General features: G+C 44.4%; 4 protein-coding genes across 7 annotated transcripts; 3 read left to right on the forward strand and 1 right to left on the reverse strand.

The window, feature by feature from the left end:
- Window positions 1-470: 470 nt before the first annotated feature.
- LOC133391194 (uncharacterized) lies at window positions 471-1,974 on the forward strand (the record flags this gene model as incomplete). Its single annotated transcript, XM_061642960.1, has 1 exon — window positions 471-1,974. A coding segment is annotated over one exon (480 nt), but the record flags the coding sequence as incomplete, so codon positions are not given.
- LOC1277421 (luciferin 4-monooxygenase) lies at window positions 1,089-4,578 on the forward strand. Of its 2 annotated transcripts, XM_061660367.1 has the most exons (3): window positions 1,130-1,298; window positions 2,447-3,217; window positions 3,314-4,578. In XM_061660367.1, exons 2-3 carry the CDS (start codon window positions 2,505-2,507, stop codon window positions 4,407-4,409), a joined length of 1,809 nt encoding a protein of 602 aa, XP_061516351.1. In that variant the 5' UTR covers window positions 1,130-1,298; window positions 2,447-2,504; the 3' UTR covers window positions 4,410-4,578. The 2 variants fall into 2 exon arrangements, with proteins under 2 accessions (XP_316885.6, XP_061516351.1); XM_316885.6 differs by having other exon boundaries at window positions 1,089-3,217.
- Window positions 4,575-12,392, reverse strand: LOC1277422 (dynactin subunit 4). Of its 2 annotated transcripts, none has more exons than XM_316886.6 (3): window positions 12,093-12,392; window positions 10,706-11,967; window positions 4,575-5,081 (listed from the first exon to the last, which is right to left on the reverse strand). In XM_316886.6, exons 1-3 carry the CDS (start codon window positions 12,219-12,221, stop codon window positions 4,817-4,819), a joined length of 1,656 nt encoding a protein of 551 aa, XP_316886.4. In that variant the 5' UTR covers window positions 12,222-12,392; the 3' UTR covers window positions 4,575-4,816. The 2 variants fall into 2 exon arrangements, with proteins under 2 accessions (XP_316886.4, XP_061516529.1); XM_061660545.1 differs by lacking the exon at window positions 4,575-5,081 and adding an exon at window positions 10,226-10,446 and having other exon boundaries at window positions 12,093-12,366.
- Window positions 12,393-15,990: 3,598 nt separating this feature from the next.
- Window positions 15,991-21,679, forward strand: LOC1277423 (endoplasmic reticulum resident protein 44). Of its 2 annotated transcripts, XM_061660650.1 has the most exons (8): window positions 16,082-16,833; window positions 17,082-17,157; window positions 17,677-17,768; window positions 18,733-19,126; window positions 19,261-19,272; window positions 19,397-19,663; window positions 19,741-19,939; window positions 20,061-21,679. In XM_061660650.1, exons 1-8 carry the CDS (start codon window positions 16,792-16,794, stop codon window positions 20,206-20,208), a joined length of 1,230 nt encoding a protein of 409 aa, XP_061516634.1. In that variant the 5' UTR covers window positions 16,082-16,791; the 3' UTR covers window positions 20,209-21,679. The 2 variants fall into 2 exon arrangements, with proteins under 2 accessions (XP_316887.5, XP_061516634.1); XM_316887.6 differs by lacking the exon at window positions 19,261-19,272 and having other exon boundaries at window positions 15,991-16,833.
- The last annotated feature ends 824 nt before the right edge of the window (window positions 21,680-22,503 follow it).

Genomic DNA, 22,503 nt, shown 5'->3' on the forward strand with positions numbered 1-22,503 from the left:
AAAAGTGATATTCAAATTTGGTTTTAAAAAATATGCTATGGTTTAAAAAACCACCTGGACTACATACACTTTGGTTCTAGATTTCACCACGTGATCTCTTTAATGCACCTTGGGGTAAATGTAAACAACACCGTGTTTTCGAGCAGGTGCTCAAATCTAATTCTAGCTTTGAGGCTAGAATAATCTAGACTGAAAATTGCAGGCTAGTTTTTTGTGTGGTTTTGTATGGAGTGTTTACATGATTTCAGCCTCCAACTGTCAAATTCCATACAAAAAACTGACTAGAATCGTGAAGGGCCCCATTAACTCCTTGATTGAGCAAAATAATCAACAAGTGCTGATTAACGACGAAATTGATAAACGCTTGTATGATATAACCAGAATTGCAAACAGCGCACTCCAACTGGAAGAAGAAAGATTTAATCAAAGATCGATGATATCATCCAACTAATTATTATTACTAAATCTCAAATCTCGATACTCTGCAAAACTATTTAGAAAAACTGGAAGATGTTTTACTAGCAAAACATGGAATACCCAGCAGCAAACTATTATCTCTTGACGACCTGAACCAAATGGTTAAGTTTTTAGCTAAGCACAACATACAAGTATCATCAACCGAAGAAATGTTGATAAGATCCACAGCCCAGGTAACAATGAACAAAACACATATCATATATATGTTGAAATACCCATTTGAATCCAAACATACTTTTGAATACAATTATATTGATTCAATTATAAAAAATGACAAAAGAATTCTCTTGCAGCACAACTATATACTGAAGAACAACACTCATGTATTTGAATCGTCACAGCCCTGCGAACAAATAGATAATCGTAATTATCTTTGTGACAGCATACACCTAGAACCATCAAGTAAGTGTATTCAAAAACTAGTACATGGATATCATTCCGATTGTACTTATGAAAAAGAATATTCCGATTGAATCTTCGAATCTTCCGAATCCCGATTCTCCCAACACTAAACCAGACGCAGCCAGCAGAGATGCGTTCATGAGATGGATTGAGTAATCGAGGATGATTCCGATCTTCGGCTCCCGCACGGATACTAACGATACAGGAAGATGCGTCGATGTGCGTGTCGCTATTGGAACACTCTCACTCTCTTGCTTTAGATCGTCAAGGCGAATCGACGCAGTCCACCTGTCTTTGTACCTCGTGTGTTATCGTACAAGTGTGAAAATAAAGCTCTTTGAAATTAATACTATTTACGAGCTAGTATCATTCCGGTCATGCAAGTTCGAACGTAGAATATAGTGTTTTTTTCTGGAAAAGTATGTCAAACAGATGGTTATTGTGATTAGGCGTTGTGCACCATGTTGTTGTCATGTAAGACGAAATCTCGGCACTGTTATCTGGGATGATCTCCTAATATATGTGTCACCTACCAAGCAATGACTCAGCAAACCGTGGCGGAGCTCGCACCACATAGATAATAATTGTGAAACTATGAGTATCATCAGCATGTTCCAAACATGACGTCGTGTTCCCGTGTTGTAGAGCTTGGTACATGAAATCTGTTTGTACGTTCAGCAAACGGAGATGATGCACGACGGACAGCGAGAGGGCCGGGAGGGACAAACATTGCGCGGGATAATGTACGATAACAACGGTCCGTATCCCGCTAGGGCCGTAAATTGCTCAAGCATGTGTCAGGGTCCATCAAGGAAGGCCTGTCTCGGGTGACGACCAGCTGTGTTCTTGTAGCATGAAGGCTTAACGGGGCTCAAAGGTCGCACAGGTACTGCGGGCGGTGTGCGCTAACAGATAGCAGAGTGGAGTGGATGATGCCTGCGTGAAACGACACAAACGGCTTAACTGGCAGTTTGCAAAATTGCTCAATTAACGTATCTAACGAGCTGAAACGAAGTTCAAAAGAACATCGCATCGTTTGTTCGGCGTTTGTGTTTGATAAAGTTGTTCCTCGGCAAAAAATGGAAAAATCTACAAGATACCGATGTGTTTGAATATTTGATCGTATGATGTTCTTGGACTTCCGCGTACCTTTGCCCATCTTTGTCGTAAAATGATGAACGATTTGGTACAAAACTACCGGTTCACCTTGAATTGTTATTGCCAAACCTGTTGTCGTGCTAATAGTTCCTACTTTTTTTTCCTCGTTACAATCCATCCCACTGGTCAAGTGGTCGCAAACTGCAACACGCGATCAACCCTGGTACAATCTCGCTTCGCGATCTGGTTTTTCCAGATTTTATGCTTCCCGCACACGGTAAAAAGAACGGGGTAAACAGATGGGTCCAGTGTCCCACCTATCCGGCACGAGATACTGGTGAGGGACTGCAGATTACTGAGTCTGGTCGTTCTCCGGCTTTGTCGGACAGCCCTCCCTCCTGCTGACATGCCCTATCGCGTGGCCCTATCGTCCACTGTCGATTACGCAGTTTTCCTCGTTCATTCACAGCTAGAACGGAGGCTGATCCTTCACCACGCCACCTCCATCGTCTGCTCCATAGAATCGCATGTGTGCTCGCGTGCGTGCTGCAAAGCCAAGCCAGTTAATACTTCAACGGCCCCACGAGACGAAGCTCGCCTCAGTCGGTTGCAGTGCGTTGCCCGGAACAGATGCCAGCCTTTGGCCCGCGCTCGAAGTGCTCACAATCAACACAATGGATAGCAAAGGCGAACGGCGCGGTCAACACTCGTACTACGATCCGGTGACCCACATCTGGACCGGTTTGTCGACGCCACCGCTCTTCAACACCAATCAAAGCCTCGGCCAGCTGGTGCTGGGCGTGCTGCAGCGGTGCGACCCGGCGCAGGTTACCCAGATCAGCGACGATGGCGGCCGCACGGTGACCTGCCGCGAGATGTACCTGCGCACGGTGCGCATCGCCGAACGGCTGGCCCAGCTCGGCTACGGCAAGCATACGCCGATGGCTGCGCTGGCGTCCCGCAACGGCGAACACGTCGCACCGGTCGCATTTGCCTGCTTTGCCCTCGGCATCCCAATCAACACGCTCGACACGGCTTTCAACGTGGCCGACTTTACGCACATGTTCGGCGTCACCCGGCCGGCGCTGGTGTTCTGCGAGAGCGACATCCTGGAGGTGGTGCGCGAAGCGGCCCAGCGTGCCGCCATCGCGCCCGAGATTGTGCTGTTCGAGGAGCGCACCGCGGGCTACCGGCACGTGCTGGATCTGCTGGAGCCCACCGGTACCGAGGATTCATTCGTGTGAGTATACAAAACCGAGTGCGAGTTCCAGATTTGCTCAAAGACCGGCTCGGCTTGAATTGATCCCTCGAATGTTTTGCTCGACTTTCCCAACAGACCCACCAACCTGGACGACCCTACCACCCACGTGGCCGCGGTGCTGTGCTCCTCCGGCACAACCGGCCTGTCCAAAGGCGTAACCTACACGCACACGTTTTGCATCGCCAACCTGCCGTCCCTGTGGCGGATGGCGCCGACGGATTGTCTGCTCGCCTTCAGCTCGCTCTACTGGCTGTCCGGCTTTGCCTCGCTCATCATCGGCACGGTCTCGCAGGCGGCCCGCGTCATCACCCGGGCACCGTTCACGCCCACGCTCGCGCTCGATATGCTGCAGCGCCACCCGGTGACGATCGCGTTCTTCTCGCCCTTCCAGTCGAACCTGCTCGTGCACGAGCCACTGCTCGCGCAAACGCCGCTGCCCGCGCTGCGCCTGTTCCTGTGCGGTGGGGCACGCGTTTCCAAGCAGCTGTACGCGGCGCTGCAGCGCTGCCTGCCGTCCCACACGCGCATCCAGATCGGGTACGGCATGTCTGAGTCCTGCCTAGTGACGCTGACCGACGGTAACAGTTACCGGGACGATTGTGTCGGTACGCTGCAGGCCCGGGTCGAAGCACGCATCGTCGACGATGGGCTGGACCAGTGTGGGCTGGCGCCGGACGAACCGGGCGAGATCATGCTGCGCGTGCAGATTCCTTTCGCCGGGTATTATGGCAACCCGGACGCCACGGCCGAGCTGATGAGTCCGGACGGCTGGATCCGGACCGGCGACATCGGCTACTTCGACCGGGACGGCCATCTGTACGTGATCGATCGCAAGAAGGACATCATCAAGTACGCCGGCAACCAGATATCGCCGACCGAGCTGGAAGTGCTCGCCAAGCAGCTGACCGGCGTGCTGGACTGCTGCGTCGTGGGCGTACCGGACGAGGGCACCGATTTGCCGGCCGCGTTGGTTCTGCGCGAACCGGGCGCCACTGGCGCAGCGCTTACCGCCGACCAGGTGCGCCAGTTTGTGGACGAACGCGTGTCTGCCCACAAGCACCTCCGGGGCGGGGTTTACTTTACCGAGGAAATGCCCCTGACACCGTCCGGCAAGATTGTGCGCCGCAAGTGTTTGGAAATTGTACAAAAGGCGCGCCAAAGCAAACAGTAGAACGAGTGTGGCTTGGCGAGGTTTTAGAATCGTGTAGAATTGATTTTATAGTAACTTATTGTTAATACCGTAAAATGGGAAGCGTCTGCTTGTACGCAGACATATTTTACCTTCACTAGAAACGTTTATATTTGAAAAAATAAATAAAAAAAATACATTTATCTATTTATTGGGTAGTATTGTGTTTATTGCTTGTAGCATAAGCGAAAGAATATATATCATAAATAAAATGAAGATATTATGCTACAGCAGGTTTAACGTGAGTTACTTGTTTTTTTTTTGCTTGCTCGTTTTCGTGTTGACAGTCCCATAATAATACGTGCCACACTTATGAAAGCGAAGACCTATCCCCTAATCGAACCACTTTAAGCAACGAATGCGTTGATCTTATTCTACGCCCACGCGACTCATTCCACGCCCACGGGTTGCAGTTTTCCTAGGTTTATGTAAATGCGCGTATTTAGTGCGTGCCATTTCTGTTCCTTGCTCGTACCGCTCAGCGACGGTGTGGATGTTGCGGCGGCTGAACCAACACTCTTGTCCGCAACCGTATTGAAGTAGGTGTACTGCAGCGTGAACCCAACCACTACGTCCTCGTCCGGCTGCACGTCCGGTTTCGGCTGCACCCCGAGTCGAATAACGACATGGTTTGCCTTCCGCCAAACGATGAATCTGAAGAAAAAAACGAGGAAAGAATCAAATACTTTAAACGTTACTCTTTCATGATGGAATAAATGACGGAAAATGAAGTATGCAATGAACATTTTCTTGTAAAAAGGGAATCATTAATGCAATAATGTCAAACTGGTTTTGGGTCGCGGGTCACAATGCAGTTAGAAATATTCGCGCATGCCGCAGATAAGCGGAATTGGGGAGGATCCATTGATTTAATATTTCAGTTTTAAATCTGTATCAAAATCTAATTTGTTGGAAAAACTAAAACAAAATAGGCAGGAAGGATGAGTTGGTTGTGGATGTTTCTTTTACTTTTTTTAAGATTCTAATTAAGTATGGACTTATAAGGGCATATGAATGATTTTTATATATTCCATTATTTTGGAAGAATTTTGAAATAATAATAAATTTTAATTTTTGGTCAATTGTTACTTTTTCCTTAGCCGTTGCTTTCCATCGACGAAAATCATTAAGTACATATCCTTGGACCTAGAATCATATCTACATATGTTGATAGGCCCCAACGAATCGATTTATGTCAAATAATTTCCCATAAATCGTTGATTATGTAGAAAAAAGGAACATATAAATAAAACTTTACTAAGCAAACCAGTTCATGACATTTAATCCTATCTTCAGTGGCGGTCGTCCTAAAATGGAAATTTTATAATTCTTATGCATTGCTCCACATATGTGCTAACTTTGAGCCTTCCTGAACAGTTCTTCAAACGCTTCGGTTGAGCGCGGTCAAAAAATCTGGTCAGCATCTAAAAACAGTTATGGAAAACCAAGCGTAGCCATTTTATTAATTTTTGGAACTGGTGTTCTAAATTTAGGTCATTTAATAGGCACACGAATTATAAATGCAGCCTTTTGACTGCGCCAATGATTAATAACGATAACTCATAATTATAACACTACATCGGTAAATATTGGCTAGCTATGAAATCATTTTGTTAACGAAAAAAACTTATCAACTTTACGTCTACCTCCTTAAATTCTCTCTCTTTTAGGTGATTGGTTTTTCGAGATTTTTAAAGATATTGGCCTGATTTTCGGCAGAAACATGGCGCAAGGGTACTCCCTCATCAATGAAGTAGGGCAAGTGGTGTTTCATTACGCAGTTTCCAAACTGTCCAAAGAACCTCTAAGTCAGAAAATGGGTCAAAATATGAGGAGTCTGTCTTTAGGCTCCCTGCCACTTATACTTAAAAAGCACACGCTACATGCCCTCTTTGCCATTGCCTTACCAAAGAAGCCACTATGAGTAAATTACTTGCATTAATAAGACTCAATGTTGAAACCTTTATCCAAAGCGAAATAAAATTAGCACAGCCATTATTATTTTTTTGTTTTATGATCTACAATCTGTTCCTGCTTCATGCAAATAACTGCCCTACTCTTTAACGGGTCTGTTTAAAGCCTTCGGGTCGTTTGTTTGACATGTCTGCATTAGAGCAACGATAAAAACCTGAAGTGCAATATTTTTTTAATACAATATTTTGATTTGCGACAGATGGAACAATTTGAGTGTGTAACAAGATCAATTATTCAGGGTGGCCACTCGAGGATTTTAAATTCCCGGTTTTTCCCGGGTTTTCAGGGATTTTTTTTTTAGTTTTCCCGGTTCACTATGCCGGTGCCGGTTTTATCGATACTTCAATTCCAAATTATTATATCATACGTTTTCAAAAATCGTTATCTAGAGGATGGTAAGTAAACACGGGCATTACGGGAAAGATGGAAGCTTGTCATAAAAACTGGATAAAAGTTATTAGTGAATTATTCAACAATACAATATCCAATCTGGAGGTGTGACAACATAGGGAACCATTTTGAGAACCATTTTTGGCATGATTTCTATCAAATTTGTACAAACAAATTTTCAATCGTGCGCTCGTTTGTAGATCTAATTTGGCTACTATGGATTTTAAGCTATTTAAACATGCATTCTTTATATTTTCGGAAGTTTTATATGAGCTAACAACTGATGAAAAACGACAAAAAAAAGCATTACAAATATTGCTTTTTGGTTTAGCATCATGACACTAACGTGTAAAGACTTTACCCCGTAGCAAAGATATTTTTCATCTGCTATCAATTGTTGATTAACAGATATCATCACACAACCTTAAAAAAGGGTAACCGGAAGTCATGGACCAACCAGCTGCTGGAGAAAGCATACAAATCTGCGAAGAACGGATTTCCTGTTAAACAACAGCCATGCATTATGCTGTTACTCGCACGACGCTGATGATGCACCTCACGAATAGAAACAGGAAGTTTCAGTGGGTTTCTTTATTTTGGGACACTTTCTTGAATATGTTTTACGGGAAGTGTACTTTATGTGATAATAAAACAAAGAAGCAACGATCGCACTACAGCAGCGACGCCATCTCAACCCAGTCACCCGGGCGGAATGAAGCTAGAGGCCCGAAACCAAAATGCAAAATGCCAATGTACAGGCGATGTGTGATTGGGTAACCTTAAAATTGCTAAACGGGACAAAAATTATCAGTTATGTTCAAAAATTGGGATCGCCCACTAAATCCACCGTTAAATTCGATCCGACCGCAACTTTACGAGAGATGAATAACAAAAGACGAGTGCAAGGTATGTGAGAAACGGGCCACCATATGTGAGAAACGGAAAATGTTGTCCTTACACATTGGTGTGATAATGCTGGCCTGTGGTAAGTTGGGAACAATATACAAAACGTCCCATTAATTGAAAATGCACTTAGTACGATAGTAAACAGTAATAGCCAAAGTTTGTGATAATTTCCCGGTATTTTTTTTTTTGAGAATTTCCCGGTTTTCCCGGTTTTTCCCGGAAAAATAAAATTCCCGGCTAATTCCTGATTTTCCCGGTTTTCCCGGTTGAATGGCCACCCAGATTATTGCATCAGATTCATATTATAAGACAAAATGCAATAGAAAATGCACGAAAAAATTGTATCTGCGATATTTTATATTGATGTCTTAAATAATTAGATGAATAAGGGAGGAAAGCATAGTTCCGTTGTTTGGGGGTCACGTTCTCCAGAGCAAGGGACCTGAAAAGTAACCCTTTTATTTAGCATTCTAAGACTAACCTTCGCAATATTACCAAACGATATGGAAAGTATAGTTGCTCTTAAGTTTTTGTTTTGGCGCAGAATCTATTACGATTACCAATGTACCGTAATGTTTCGAATGATGGACACTTAAGACATTCTGGCATTTAAGATTTTCTTATTAGTTCAATTTGAATCGGTCAAACCTCTATATTATTCACTTTACTAAAGCAAACCTTCTACATTTAAGATTTGCAATAATTTTACTCGAAACATAGCAAACTATTATAAAACTGCAATGATATTTTGGTTCATATTCCGGACAGTTTCGAGCCCATGTTTCAATTTACGGACGATTTGAATCATATTCCGGACAGCCACAAAATTCCTTTTATAATCTACAAATTTTTACACACACATTATACTTTTTTAGTTTTTAGCTAGTTTAAAGGTCTGGACACTTGATGTTCTCCGAGACCGACAGAACAACGGTTTTAAAAACAACGGTTTTAAAAACAACGGTTTGATTGCTGGTTTTCACAGAGAGCTGTGCTTTGAACCAAAGTGAAAAAATATATTTGTATGCATTAAATTACAATTTACTTCGGCTGTCCGGAATTAAAAGCAAGATAAAAAATTGCTTCGAATTCCAGACGGAATTAAATGCGTTATTTAATGCAATTAAGAGCACAGTGTAATAAAATACTGTTGTTTCCCCGTTGATAACTACTTCCACAATAGATTCCGATGTATTTCAATGCACGTGGACTCGATGAATAGGAATTATCGAAGAAATAACACTGGCGTGGGGTTGAAGCAAAACTGCTAAGAATGCCTCTGGAGGTGAACTGACCGACAGAAATTGTGTATTTACTGTGGCATCAGGGCCTACTAGGGGTCAGATACATTTTTAATTGATTCCATAACATCATGGTAAACATCTAAAACTAAAAAGCTGCAAGTCCAGGGACTGGGTATGAAGATAAAAACATACCGAATGTCCGGAATTTGAAGCTGTCCCTAATTTGAATAATAACGGTAAGATATTTGGCGCAAAACAACGCGTCGTTTTCGATAGTTCAAACAGTTTCCCTAACTCGATCGAAGAGAAACATTAGATTAGCAGTTGCTAAAGAACCTTGACTACAAGAATTTCTTTCCAAAGAGCTCTGTTCAGTGATCCTTGCAATGTGGGAACATGTTTTAAAAACATCAAAGGCCACCACCATTAAGCCATTCTGGAAAAAATATCCGTTTGGATCGGGTTTAAGAAAATTTTAGGAAAATTAGGAACTTCTAGGAAAAGTCTCAAAAGACATGTTTTGTATAAAAATCATTTAACGCGAAACGGAACATTCATTCGCGAAGGTACTTCAAACAGGTTAGCGGGAAGAATAACGTTTTCGGCTAAAGATCTTTGAGATCGAGTGAAAATGAACGTGGATTATTATCTTTGCCGATCACTGAACTACACCAGTGGTCTCCAGCCTGTGGGCCGTGGAGTTAAAAGTAGTTGTCTGCGAAAGAACTGATTTTTAAAAAAACGAAAAGCTTATTACAATACACATCGTGCAAAATTTTCCCCACAACCAAGTCTGAAGTTTTAACAGACATGTATAGAATACGATTTAAACATGTTGTCTAAAAAATAAAATTAAAAAAAATAATGCCTCCAATATATGTGAGCCACGGCAAACGTATTTTAAGAGTCAAGTGGTCCGAGGTTCTAAAAAAGGTTGAAGAGCACTGAACTATACGATCGAAAAGATGTTTGAACTAAAGATTATGTTATCAAGCCTAAATGCTCAATGCTAAGATGTACCCAAATCGAAGAAATACAAAAGGCAAAGCAAAAATGTTGCCAGACTATCTTGTTCTCAAGAAAAGGGAATAGTGCTAGTAAGAGTATACAAAACATGCTTATACCTAAGCTATTGTGATTAAAGGCCACAAGCAATTCTAAGGAAAAGCACTAAGGAGACAAGTAAATATTACAATATCATCATTCAGTCACATTTCATTTTCAATCTGATGCCGAAAAATGCATTTCACTACGACTAGCAGAATCATATCGTGACTGTTCAGCTTAGTGAAAGAATTTTTTTATTAGCTTAGTGAAAGAACACATTTTTTATGAAATTGAAAAGCAGATTACTGCAAGCTAAACATTGGTAAACACTAGAGGCGTATCTTAAAGGCGTCCGATATATGAGCAGCTTGGTTTTGAAACTCTGGATCAAAAACAAAGCCCTCCAGGAAATGAAGTTAAAGGAAACCAAAGGCGAAACATGTTTAGCTGCAATGTGGCTAAGAATAAGAGAGTATTAAATAGTGATGAGAAAAATGAAGTTTTGGTCGGAATCGATTTCGACTAGCTACGACATTTTGTGGAATCGATTCCGGATGGTAGGATCGATTCCGGAATCAATTTTTCCGGAATCGGCTCCGGAATCGAAATCGAGCTCCGGATTTTGCACCGATCACTGAATCGGGCGGTTTCGATTTCGAGCTCCCACCATTAGTGTGAAATGAATAGCAATGAAGTGCATAGCAAAGGTGATCTTACTTCGGCTCATCCTGGTGTCCCTGCACGACCTCGTCGAACTCGGCCGAATCGTCGCGCTGGTTTACGGTGAAGCTGCTGTCGGGCAGCTTGAGCGTCCCGTTGACTGCCCGATCAACCAGCCTCGGTTCCTCGATTAGCGTGCCCTGTCGGGCGAATCCCTGACTCAAGCTGGTCAGGGATGTCTGACCGCCGCTACCACCGCCGGCACCACCGGCGGACGCGACGGACGCTGCCGTCCCACTTTCGAGCGCCATCGCCTTCAGCTCCTGTATCAGCAGCCGCTCCTCGTCGACCGTGGGCAGCTCCATGATGGTCACCGTCATCTCGTTGATCGTGGGATTGGTGATGCGCAGCAGGAGCGCCGACTCGGCGCCCTCACACCGCAGCGGATCGCAGCGCACCAGCCGCACGTCCGGCACGTGGTAGGCGGCAAACAGCGCGATGCGGTACTTGATCGAGGACGGGTTGTACTCGGACTTGATCACGTTGTGGTCACACTGCCGGCACCGCAGCGAGCATTTGATCGAGAGCAGCTTGTGCTGCGGGTATAGCTGGCTGACCGAGGCGGACTGCTTGGCCGGCTGGGCCAGCCGCTGCGTTAGCGTCGTCACGGTGCGCAGATTGACGCCGGCGTGCAACAGCTCCGCTGGGAGCTCGTCCACCTCCTCCGAAGCGACCGACTCCTTGATCGGGATCGGCGTCGTCTTGAGCTGCACCTTCCCGTCGGACCACCCCATCTGGCGGCGTATCATCGACGCGGTCAGCCCGGTCCGATCGGTCAGGTTGGGAAACTGACTCTTCTTCGGCATCTTGCGCCGCCACAGCTCCTGCCGCTCCTGCTTGTCGTGCAGCACGACCGACTGGTAGTGCTCGAGCAGCAGCGCAAACCGGGTCGTGTTCGGATACTCCGGCTCCGGCCACTGCCCGGTCGCTGCCGTCTGATCCGGTATGCCGATGTCGTGCGAGTTCCACCGACAGGTCAAACAGGCGAGATAGTACATCTTCTTCGTGACTTGCTTCACCGCCGGTCCCGGCGTGCTGCTGCTGCCGCCTTTTGCAGCCTTGGCAGCGTCTTCGGTGGCGGGCGAGCCTTCCTTTGAGTCGGCGCCGGCAGCCAAAGGTACGGTAGCGATCGAGGCACGCACCGACAGCGTATGCTGGCAACTGGGACAGTTGAAGCAGGTGTTGCAGCGGTTCTTGCGCATCTTCGTCTCGGACGACGGTATGTTTTCCAGACAGTTGGAGCAAAAGTTCGAATCCACCTACGGCGGGAAGAAGCGAGGGAGAGAAAGTGTGTGTGTGTGTGTGATTGAGAGACAGTCAAAGCGGTACTCGAGGGTGACATCATTCCGCCGTGCCAGTGCACCGTGCACACGGCTTTCCCTACCTCCTGACACACACAGAAACCGCAGCGCAGCTTCATGCAATGGCGACAGAAGTAGAGCTTCGTCAGCGGGTTCAGCAGCCCACAGACACACGCATACTCTACGCGGTTTAGCAAATTGAAGAACGCCATCCTGTGCGCTGGCAGAGAGGCCACACTTTTGCGGAATTAGCACTACACAGCTGAGGATTTTCCTTGCACAAAATACCGTACCCCCATCAAAGCCACCTGCTGACTGGGTGGTGTTGCAAAGATGAGCGGATGAGCGGGAGGGAAACTGTCTTCGTTTGACAAGCAATCCCTGTCCCAATTTCACCAAGGTTGCTGCAAATTACCCGGAATGGAAAATTACCTTCTGGGTGATTTTGTAAACAAAAAACAGTAAACAATTATTTTGCTAGATGTGTTTTAGCAAATTTGTTAATTAACTCACCGTGCCATTCGGACGTAAAATACTCCCAATTAACCACAAATGTATCACGATACAGGAAAACAGTGTGGCCAGATAATATACCTGATCCCGGCACTCCAACGGAAGGTTGAACGGGAAGTGACATGGAATATTGAACGTAGTTAATTTGTTTTTGTTTTACATTTTGACCATATACCAAAGATAGTGATAAAATATATATTCTGTTTGTGCAGTACACCACCGTCTCATGTTCATTTTGTGCGGACACAACAGTGGCGACGAGGATGGGATCCTCCTCGCGTAGGGGGGAACCTACAAAGAACCGACACAGCACGGAGACCACCATCCGACATCGCGCAACCGACATCGCGCAGTATGTTGGCGGTATTCGGTAGGAGCACCAATTTTTTTATGTAGTTTTCGGTAGGAGTTCCAGTTTTTGTCTGTAGTTTTAAAATTCGAAACTCAGTTAAAAAAAATTGTATTAAGGGAGGAGAGGGGTTTGTAATGCAAGAAACGAATTTTTCATCTCACGATAAAATACATCCTTTATCTACTCCAAGGAGATGGATTGATTAGATTTAGTTCAGCGGTCACAAGAATGACACAACTTCTGTAGGTTGGATTCCACTGTGTGATTATCCAAGCTTTCCTCACTTGGAAAGAGCTTTCTCATTTCCTCTGTACTGTTGTATGGTTTCTCAGTGAAGTTATGCATCGCTAGAACTAGAACGGCGATACGATTGTTTAAATACTCAACTCCAACGGAATCCACCAGCACTGAAACAAGTGAGATTTGAGTAATGGTCGTTGGTGTCGATACCCACGTAGCTGACCACACGACCATTCATATAGATTTTTGCTCGGAAATTTAGAAGGCTGCTATATACGCCACGATTAGATGATGCTGGCGAAACACATTACAAGAAAAGGACAACAATATAATGATGAGTTGTAAAACGCCATCTATTGAGCAAACCAATGAAGCTATAAAGCTTACTTTTTTATGGCTATTTGATTTTCCACTCGTTTATGCTCAATGTGTGACGCTTGGGTTCTTGTACTGAGCGCAAGAGATTTCAATATCTTCATGTGGAATTTAACGTATAAAATGTATGGAAAAATGATTTTATGGTTTCTAGATGAGTTAAATAAAACAAATCTGTGTCGGTAGTTTTAGGCTGCTCATCTGTGAATTGGCATATAAATCGGTAGGAATACCCCAAATAGCCAGCTCGTACTTTATAGCTGATTTAGGGCTGTTTAACGAAAAATCGATCCAATGTCGTACTTTGTGGCTGATTAAGAGATAGACGGTACTTTGCGGAACTATGGAGCTTTTTAACAGGCACATGGTACTCTTTGGAACTTAGCGGCTGATTAACACTATGTGTAGGGTTAATGATGGAACTTTAAGGCTTGTTAAGAACGTGTACCGAACTTGGTGGAACTTTATAGCTTTTTAATGCATGACATCGGTACAAGGTGGGTCTTGTCAAAGTGTCAAAGACAGACGCCGTCAATCATCTCATTGCTGCTGTACAAGTTAGATTAGTTCTTTGAAGAAGGGATTTTGAAGGAAGTGATTGTTATTGTACAGTAAATTGTGGTACGTTTCGTGTAATTTATGAATATTAAGGATTTAAAAATATACACATGTACACAAACAAAACAAATCCTGTTGTTTATTTCATCGATGACGCTTGCTTGAAAATAAAACACAAAGAAAAATAATCCCCGGCACCGTAGCTTAAGGAAGCTGCTTAGGCGCTATTTAGAAGGACCGCCTGGAACTTTGATGCTGTTTATCTACTGCAAAAGGCGAATTAGAGCAGCGATCTTTAGCGTGCCAAAATGAGCTGCTTAAGCAATTCTGGCTATTTGGGACAGGCGTCCCCCGAGTTACGACGATTCGCAGATACGACGATTTTGATTTTGACAGTTAAAAGTTGTCATTGACAAGAAATTGATGTATTTTTTTGAATATCTGGGCTGATAATCGTTATACACATTTCCAAAGATTCCACAACTACCCTATCTTGAATATCTATATTGTGTACGGTTTTTAAAATACACAGTAGAACGTCGATTATCCGGAGGCGGATTAACCGGCGGGCGGCTTAACCGTGCGCATAAATGTGACAGCTGTTGAAACGTACAGCCAACATTTGCTGCGATTGTCAAGTTGGCAACCAGTTTTTTGTGCAGCTCTGTAGTGTCTAGTGGTGTTTTCGAAATTTAGTTTTCCCTACCCGTAAATTTCCGTTAAATGCCTTCTAATCGCCTTGTAATCGCCGGCGAATTGAAGGCGATCAGCAGTGCATTTAGCAGTAATTAAATGCCTTTGAAATATGTCATTGAAAAATTTCGCTTTTAATTTGAAATTTGAAATTGCAACTGTCAAAAGAAAACCTTACAAGCGTCTTCAGCACTGCGCTGTTGTAGTGTTCCCAGATATGTGCGTGAGATTCGATAACACGATTTACGTGTTATGTTCTCTTGCGTTAAGCTCTGAGCTATTTCACTTTATTAAATATGGTCTGCATTATTCGGTTGTTAAAGACCAACACGTTGAAAGGTGTTAATATATCAAACTCATTTTGATAACTTTTATTAGATAAGGAGAAATGAGATACATATTTCTCCCATCCTAATAATGAAAGGTGAACATAGTGTAATTATTATGTGTTTTCAAAAGGTATTGTTTTAATTTTGCTTCACAAAAATTTTGTTTGTATTAATCATAGCAAGAAAATATTAATCTAAAAAGAAATAAACACAAAAAAGATGATAAAAATCAGGATTTGATCACACGCTTTCTCGATTCAGAATCAAAAGCGTTGTCACTGCTCTATTTGGCAGTTACATCAGTGAGGGTGCAAAACCAGTATATAAACAAGCTAAGATGGTGGCAAGCTATCTGTTCTCGTTGAATCAAAAAGTTGAAAGATTTCGAAGAGAACCCGTTACAGCCGTGAAAGTTTCGGTTGAAATCTTTATTCGCCTTCTAAGGCGACTAACGCCTTAAATGCCTTCTGAATGCCTTCAAAGCCGTTTAATGATGGTAGGGTTGTTAATGAACAGTGGTTAAACCGATAGTTATTGACTAAAATAATGTTCTACTAACGATTTATCGATTGATTCAATGTGAATTAATCATAAAACTAGTGGATTTTTTAATTTTTATATGAATTTGACATTTCTTGGACCATTATCCGTGCAAATCGATTAACCGGCAAACGCCCGGTCCCGAGCTGCCCGGATAACCGACGTTCCACTGTAATTATTACATTATCAAACATTATTTTAAATAAAATACACGATATCATAAATTCCAACTCTTCAACTTCGGTTATAAACTTAATAATCATAGATATTCGACATACGCCTTTTTCGATTTACGCCTTGCTTTGGGACATTTTTCGGTCCCAAATACAGTCGTATCTCGGGGGACACCTGTACAGATAAATCGGAATTTCTGGTCACTCCGCTGGAAGGGTAATTTTTGGGACAGCTACATCAGCCGCTAAGTACCTTGGTTTGGGCGCCCGTCGGACCGAGCAGTCAAACGTCCAGCGGGGAGCAGCTTCCAGAACGACAGCTGTCACCACGGATCCGGGAAAGGTGTACGTGTCTCTCGGCGCAGCGGCACTGTTGTGTGCGTGCACTTTTATTTTCCCCCGAAAGCAGAATCGGAACCGCCGTCGAGGCGTTTGGAAAATAGTGTGTGTTTTCCCCGGGTGCCTTTCGCTGGCACTTCCTTTTTCCACGCGGTTTGCGCTGCCCTGACGTGTCCGCCGGCTCTTCCGGTGCAGTGAAACCCCTTTTTGCTTGCGGTCCGGGACTTCTCCGCCCTGCTGTGACCAGCGCTTGCCGTAGTGGCATCTTCTTCCCCCCTTACTCTCCCCTCCCACTCCTGCACCGTTTGCATGTGATTGGATTGTTATTTGGATGAGCCGGGTGAACTTTCCAGCGCCCGAGAAGAGAAATTGACCCCATCGCTACAAGGGACCGTGTCCTTTTCTGTTTTTCCCGACCGTATTCCGCGGCCTGTTTGGTCCACAAACGAAACACTTCCAGAAGGGAGCGAGAGAGAACAAAACCAGTCGGTGGGAAATCAGGCTACAGTATTGTCATCACTTTTCCACCCTTGCATCATTCCTTCCCAGTGCACCCTTCGCCCAGATAGCCGGGTGTGTGTATGTGTGTGTGTGTGTGTGTATACCGAATTCCTGTATAGTTCCGCAGCCCCTTGGACGCATTGGGAAATAACAAAACATCAAAAGCAACATGGCTACCAGTGTAAAATTAGTGCTATTTAATTATTTAATGGTAAGTAGCCGGGAAGGCGAATGGGATCTTCCTCAGGTATCACAGAAACAATAGTCTGCCTACATTTGTTTCCGCCCACCGTGCGCTAAATAGGTTTCTGGGTGTGCGTTTCCCATCACCACCTGTCCTTAGATGGTTAGTCGCGATTTTCACAAACAACCATTTAATAAGGCTGCTGTGATGGAAGCGCAAAACCGCCACTTGCGAAGCCAGCGTTTCGTTAATATCCACTTTCTGCTTCATTTCAGGTTGTCGTCATGTTCTACAACCCGTCGAACAGTGGAGCCGTTCAGCTGAACAGTGAAAACATCGACATGACCCTCGGTGCGTATATAATTATAAAATCACCCTCCCGGGCCGCTGCCGACCGGACATCAAAGACACCACCCAGGCCCATTATCGCGCCTTTACAACTCGTCAAAAAAGCGTTGTCTCTTGTGTCTATCACAAAACAGTTATCTGCGATATCGTCTACCCATTCTTAGACTCAATCGTTTGTTCTTATCATTCAATTTTTGTGCAAGTGCTTTAAAATGAAAGAAAAAAAAACCTAAAATGATCGTACAAGAGAATAACCGATTAAATGAGGCCGTATATCAGGCAGGGGATGGTTTATTTCGTTCCTCCAAAAAAAATTTTCGGTTCATTTTTTTGCCTATCTAAAATGACGCACCGGCTATATGTATTGTTTGAACAAGTGTTGCACGACACCAGCACATCGCCAAAATGGGAGGGATAAGCATTGAAACGGTAGAAATAATAATGATTTATTTTTAAGTTTAATATTATGGCCTTGCCGTATTGAAGAAAAAGTAATTGTTTTTTTTTTATTATTTCTTCCAGCATCCAATGAGCTAGTTTTGATCAACTTCTATGCCGACTGGTGTCGGTTCAGCAACATCCTACAGCCAATCTTCGATGAAGCGGCAGAAAAGGTGAGTCGAAAAAAACAAGATAGAGCATTAAATACAGTCCCTACGACAAGCACCAATCAACCGCGACCGAACGAAATTGCTCCAAAAGATCAACTATCAACTGGCGGGAAGGATAGTATTTGTAGCTCAGAATGAATACAGGATTGTTGCTTCAATCAACGCGCTAGGAACAGCCTAGAAAACGCTAATCTAAACAGAACAACACACCGTACAGAGTAGTGGTTGAAGCTCGGAATTGGATCTACCCGATTCCAATTCCTTGTTCGGAATCAATTCCGGAGCCGATTCCGATGCTGGAATCACTTTTGAATCTGGAGCCGAATCCGGAGTTGACTCTGGAGCAGATTCCGGAATCGGCTCCGGAATCGGAATAGACCTGTGAATCACAAATTGCTCAGCCGATTCCGATTCCTAGCCGATTTCAATTCCGGGACCGATGATGATTCCGAAGCTGATTTCGGAGCTGATTCGTATTCTTGAGCCGATTCCGGAATCAATTCCGGAAAATGGTTCCGGACCTACTATGCTACTTTTCCGATTCCTAACCGATTTCGAATCCGGAACCGATTCTGATTCCGGGACCGATTATGATTCCGAGACCGATTATGATTCCGGAGCCAATTCCGAAGCTGATTCTTATTCTGCAGCCTATTCCGATACCAATTCTGGGGCCGATTCCGGAATCGATTCCAGAAATTAATTCTGGACTTACTATTTGAAATCGATTCCAGAAATTGATTCTGAACCTACTATCCGGAATCGAGTCCGAAACTGATTCCAGACGTACCATCTGGAAACTGATTCCAGGCGTACCATCTGGAATCGATTCCAGAAATTTTCGGAACTATCCAGAATCGATTCCGTCGAAAATTTCATTTTTCCCATCAGTAGTACAGAGGCTCCACGATAAACACCGGTTCTGTAATACCGTGCCTTTCCCCCTTCTTCCCCCTTGTCCTTTCAGGTCCAGGCAGCATTCCCCGATCCGGGCAAGGTGGTGATGGGCAAGGTGGACTGTGACCGAGAGTCATCCGTCGCGTCCCGCTTTCACATCACCAAATATCCCACGCTGAAGGTGCTGCGCAACGGGCAGCCGACTAAGCGGGAGTATCGCGGGGCGCGCACGGTCGAAGCGTTCACCGAGTTCATCAAGAAGCAGCTCGAAGACCCGATCCGGGAGTTCCAGAACATCAAGGATCTGGAGCAGCTCGACTCGAAGAAGCGAATCGTGGTCGGATACTTTGACCGGCGCGACATGCCCGAATACAACACGTTCCGGCGCGTCGCCACCAACCTGAAGGAGGACTGCCAGTTCCACGTGGGCTTCGGCGACGTGGTGCAAGCGCTGCATCCACCAGGTAAATGACGCTCGTTTGCTTCTTCTTTTTTTTCTCTCTGGTAGTATCTCTGTGTAGACCTTCGGATGTTACTAACAATTTTGCTCCATTTCCTTTCCACTGTTTTGAATGCAATTCACTGGGGGAAAAAACAGGATATTCAACAAGTACGTGTCGTATGTGTGTGTGTAAAACTACTTTAGTTTGAAGAAGCTGCTTTAGAAATTGGACCCTTTAGTACTGACGTTGGCTGATGCACTGATCGTTTTTTTTTTTTCGGTTTTATTTTAGGCCATCCCATCATCGTGTTCCGGCCGGACGTGGCCGTGTCGAACGAAAACGACGAAACGTACATGGGCGATCTGAAAAGCTTCGACGAGCTGAACATCTGGGTGCAGGAGAAGTGTGTGCCGCTGGTGCGCGAAATCACGTTCGAAAACGCGGAAGAGCTGACCGAGGAGGGGCTGCCGTTCCTGATTTTGTTCTACGCGCCGGGCGACCTTGAGTCCATCAAGGACTACAAAGCAATCGTACAGATGGATCTCATCTCGGAGAAGCGTAAGAACGATTTGTGCTCCGCCATGTGCCTTTAACCCTTCTGGACCGTGTTTGACCGTTGTTGTCTTCCCCGACAGAGAACGTAAACTTCCTCACCGCCGACGGTAAGCGGTTTGCGCATCCGCTGCACCATCTCGGCAAGACGCAGGCAGATCTGCCACTGATTGCGATAGACTCCTTCCGCCACATGTACCTGTTCCCGAACTTTAAGGACATTTACGTGCCCGGCAAGCTGAAACAATTCCTGAACGATCTGTACAGCGGCAAACTACACCGGTAAGTGATGCGACGAGGCAAAACAAAAAACAGTCAACCCAGCGTGCCTTCGAGCCGGGTAGTTTTGCTCTGAGCCTTTTTAACGATATGTTATGTGATGTCCTCTTCTTTCCTATTATAGTGAGTTCCATTACGGTCCAGAAAAGGACACGGCTGCTGATTCAAACGCGATTGAGGACAGCAAAAACCCTACGACGCCCCCGGAATCGACGTTTAAAAAACTTGGCCCGTCGAAAAACCGATACACCTTGCTGCGCGACGAACTTTAAGAGCGGACGGAACCAGCACCGGCTGACCCCACGGCCCGCGCGTCGACAGTGTGGCAGCGCTGTGCCGCAACGGGCCGTAAACCAACCATTTCCAGACCAGCATACCGTACAGCAGCAGGGGAGGTAGCTCCGATCCTCGGAAGGTAATCCGCGCGCGCCTACAGCAAAATGTAGCTATAAGAATTGTAGGGAAATCAGCATCGGGACCGTATCAACACCAGCCCGATAACGGTGCTGCGGTAACAGTGTATTTGCCACATGATCACCATATCTGGAACAGAATCTGCATCTTCTTCTTTTTTTTTCGTTGTTCAATTCAATTTTTGCTCACTTACTGCTTCGCCGGTGAGTGATAAAGAAGTAGGACGGCAAAACCAAGAGCTTCTCTTACGAACCTCTCTGTCTTATGTTTAGCGTCTTTGCGGCGATAGCAACACTGGTTGTTTTCTAATGCTACAACATATTAGTGAGAAATACATTAAAAATAGCATTTAAAAATACGACGTCGTGTTTGTGCAGGGCATATATGGATTACCGCAGGGGGTCGGAGTTACCGTATTTTTGAAAAATGCGTTCACTGTTCCACAACCACCTTTCCCAAACCCTCCCACTTTTACTGGATGCGCATCCGGTAGCAGAAATGCAACACACAAAATAGTCAGTCGTGTTGCACATGTGTAGGATTATTATGAAGAAGAGGAGGAAAAGGAGAAGAAGAAAAAAAACGACGAAAGAAGTGTGTAATGCATTTTATGTAAACTTTTGTTTTTGTGCTGTGAGCAAACACTACAGGAGGGGCGAATGATTTAGACGAGGAGACGCAAGGGCGTAGGAGCAAACAAATTAAATCAACAAAGGAATTCGAAACATGATACGGTGCGGCCCCATGGACACAGCCTCTCCTACATCTGTAGGCACGAGATGGTGTCCCACGCTTCTCAAAAGACAGGTTCGAGTTTACAAAAATTGAAGAAGAAGAAAAGTCTGCAGCTTTAACGATATTGCGAGGGCATACCAAAAAATGCTTCCCGTCCCAGCACGAAGCATTCAATAATTTGTGCTTTTTTTTAATTTAGCGTTAACCCTAAAATCCGCAATTCACTCCGTATACAAGCAGGAATTGGTTTGTGCAATGAACGGTCCACGCAGATGAAGGCCAAAAGTAGTCTGTTTTCTTAAATTTCGCTTTAAAAATGCATCTAAAAATTTAGCTCGCCACCTTATCCGGAAAGGGAAAGGAAATAATAGGGAGAACGCCCTCCCAACATTGAGAATAATGTAATTAATTTGTTCGAATTGCTCCAGCTTCCGCTCCGACAAATGATTGAGATCAGTTTCAAGCCAACAGAAAAGCAAAGAGGTTGTTATCAGGATTAAATCGAATCTAAATCTTAAAGGAAAAATAGCATAAAACCGTCTTGTAATAGGGCTATTACAGCAAGGCTTTCAGTAATAAGACAACTATACAGTATTTCCCATTGTGTGTTCGGCGTGTCGATCTCTGGGATTGAAAGAAATTGTAGGTAAAAGTGCAGGAAAGTACATCGGCGCAGCGGTTTACAAGAATACATTATGGTAGTGTTGTGTTTCAATAATTTTTCGTTGAGATTCATTCATATGGATCTTCAGTAATGAATGATGAGTGTCTAAAGATTCACGAATCTTCAATGTACCACAATGCCAATCTCTTAAGATTCATAAATCCAATAAAATCCATATATCTCCATGGATTCGTGAATTTTTAGATGTATGATGATGTATTCCAAAATATTTAATATGCCCAATCCCACCTAAAACTTGTCCGTTGTGAGTTCAACCGTCGCATGGACCGTCTCCCCGTAGTAAAGCAAGCTATCCGGCTGCGTGGTTTTTTTCTAAGAATTCTCGAAAGAAGTTCTGTTCTGTCAAGAAGACGAATGATAAATAGCTCAAGCTTTAAGATTATTTAGAAATGTATGAATTCCTACTAATTTGTTAATCTTTCGAGGCATAAACATCTTTTGAGATTCATGAATCATACGAGATTCAAGAATCTTCAAGAATCATACGAATCTGAATCTGATTTACTACACTATACTAGTGTTGGGAAAATCTGATTCAGATTCATAAATCTAAATGAATCTTTAACATGATTCAATCAGTGGCGGATCAAGGGTATTGGGGGCCCTAGGCGGAACGACGAGTTGAGGCCCTCTGTAAATGGTAAATGTTGTTGGGGGGGGGCGGGGGGGGTACACTAAACTTGCTGTTGGGAGATTGAACAGTAAACTTGAAATGCCGTCGGGGCCCCCTTCG

Source organism: Anopheles gambiae, chromosome X, assembly GCF_943734735.2.
Source record: "Anopheles gambiae chromosome X, idAnoGambNW_F1_1, whole genome shotgun sequence".
Lineage (NCBI taxonomy): Eukaryota > Metazoa > Arthropoda > Insecta > Diptera > Culicidae > Anopheles > Anopheles gambiae.

What these genes read in the sequence shown, in the direction of transcription:
- LOC1277422 (XM_316886.6), bottom strand. Translation starts at nt 12,221, where the DNA reads ATGGCGTTCTTCAATTTGCTAAACCGCGTAGAGTATGCGTGTGTCTGT. An exon ending in GTTTCTGTGTGTGTCAGGAG is followed by an intron (nt 11,968 to 12,092) that starts GTAGGGAAAGCC and finishes TTCCCGCCGTAG; the next exon opens with GTGGATTCGAACTTTTGCTC. An exon ending in GGACACCAGGATGAGCCGAA is followed by an intron (nt 5,082 to 10,705) that starts GTAAGATCACCT and finishes TTTTTTCTTCAG; the next exon opens with ATTCATCGTTTGGCGGAAGG.
- LOC1277421 (XM_316885.6), top strand. Translation starts at nt 2,505, where the DNA reads ATGTGTGCTCGCGTGCGTGCTGCAAAGCCAAGCCAGTTAATACTTCAA. An exon ending in GGTACCGAGGATTCATTCGT is followed by an intron (nt 3,218 to 3,313) that starts GTGAGTATACAA and finishes CTTTCCCAACAG; the next exon opens with ACCCACCAACCTGGACGACC.
- LOC1277423 (XM_061660650.1), top strand. Translation starts at nt 16,792, where the DNA reads ATGGCTACCAGTGTAAAATTAGTGCTATTTAATTATTTAATG. An exon ending in TGCTATTTAATTATTTAATG is followed by an intron (nt 16,834 to 17,081) that starts GTAAGTAGCCGG and finishes GCTTCATTTCAG; the next exon opens with GTTGTCGTCATGTTCTACAA. An exon ending in AAACATCGACATGACCCTCG is followed by an intron (nt 17,158 to 17,676) that starts GTGCGTATATAA and finishes TATTTCTTCCAG; the next exon opens with CATCCAATGAGCTAGTTTTG.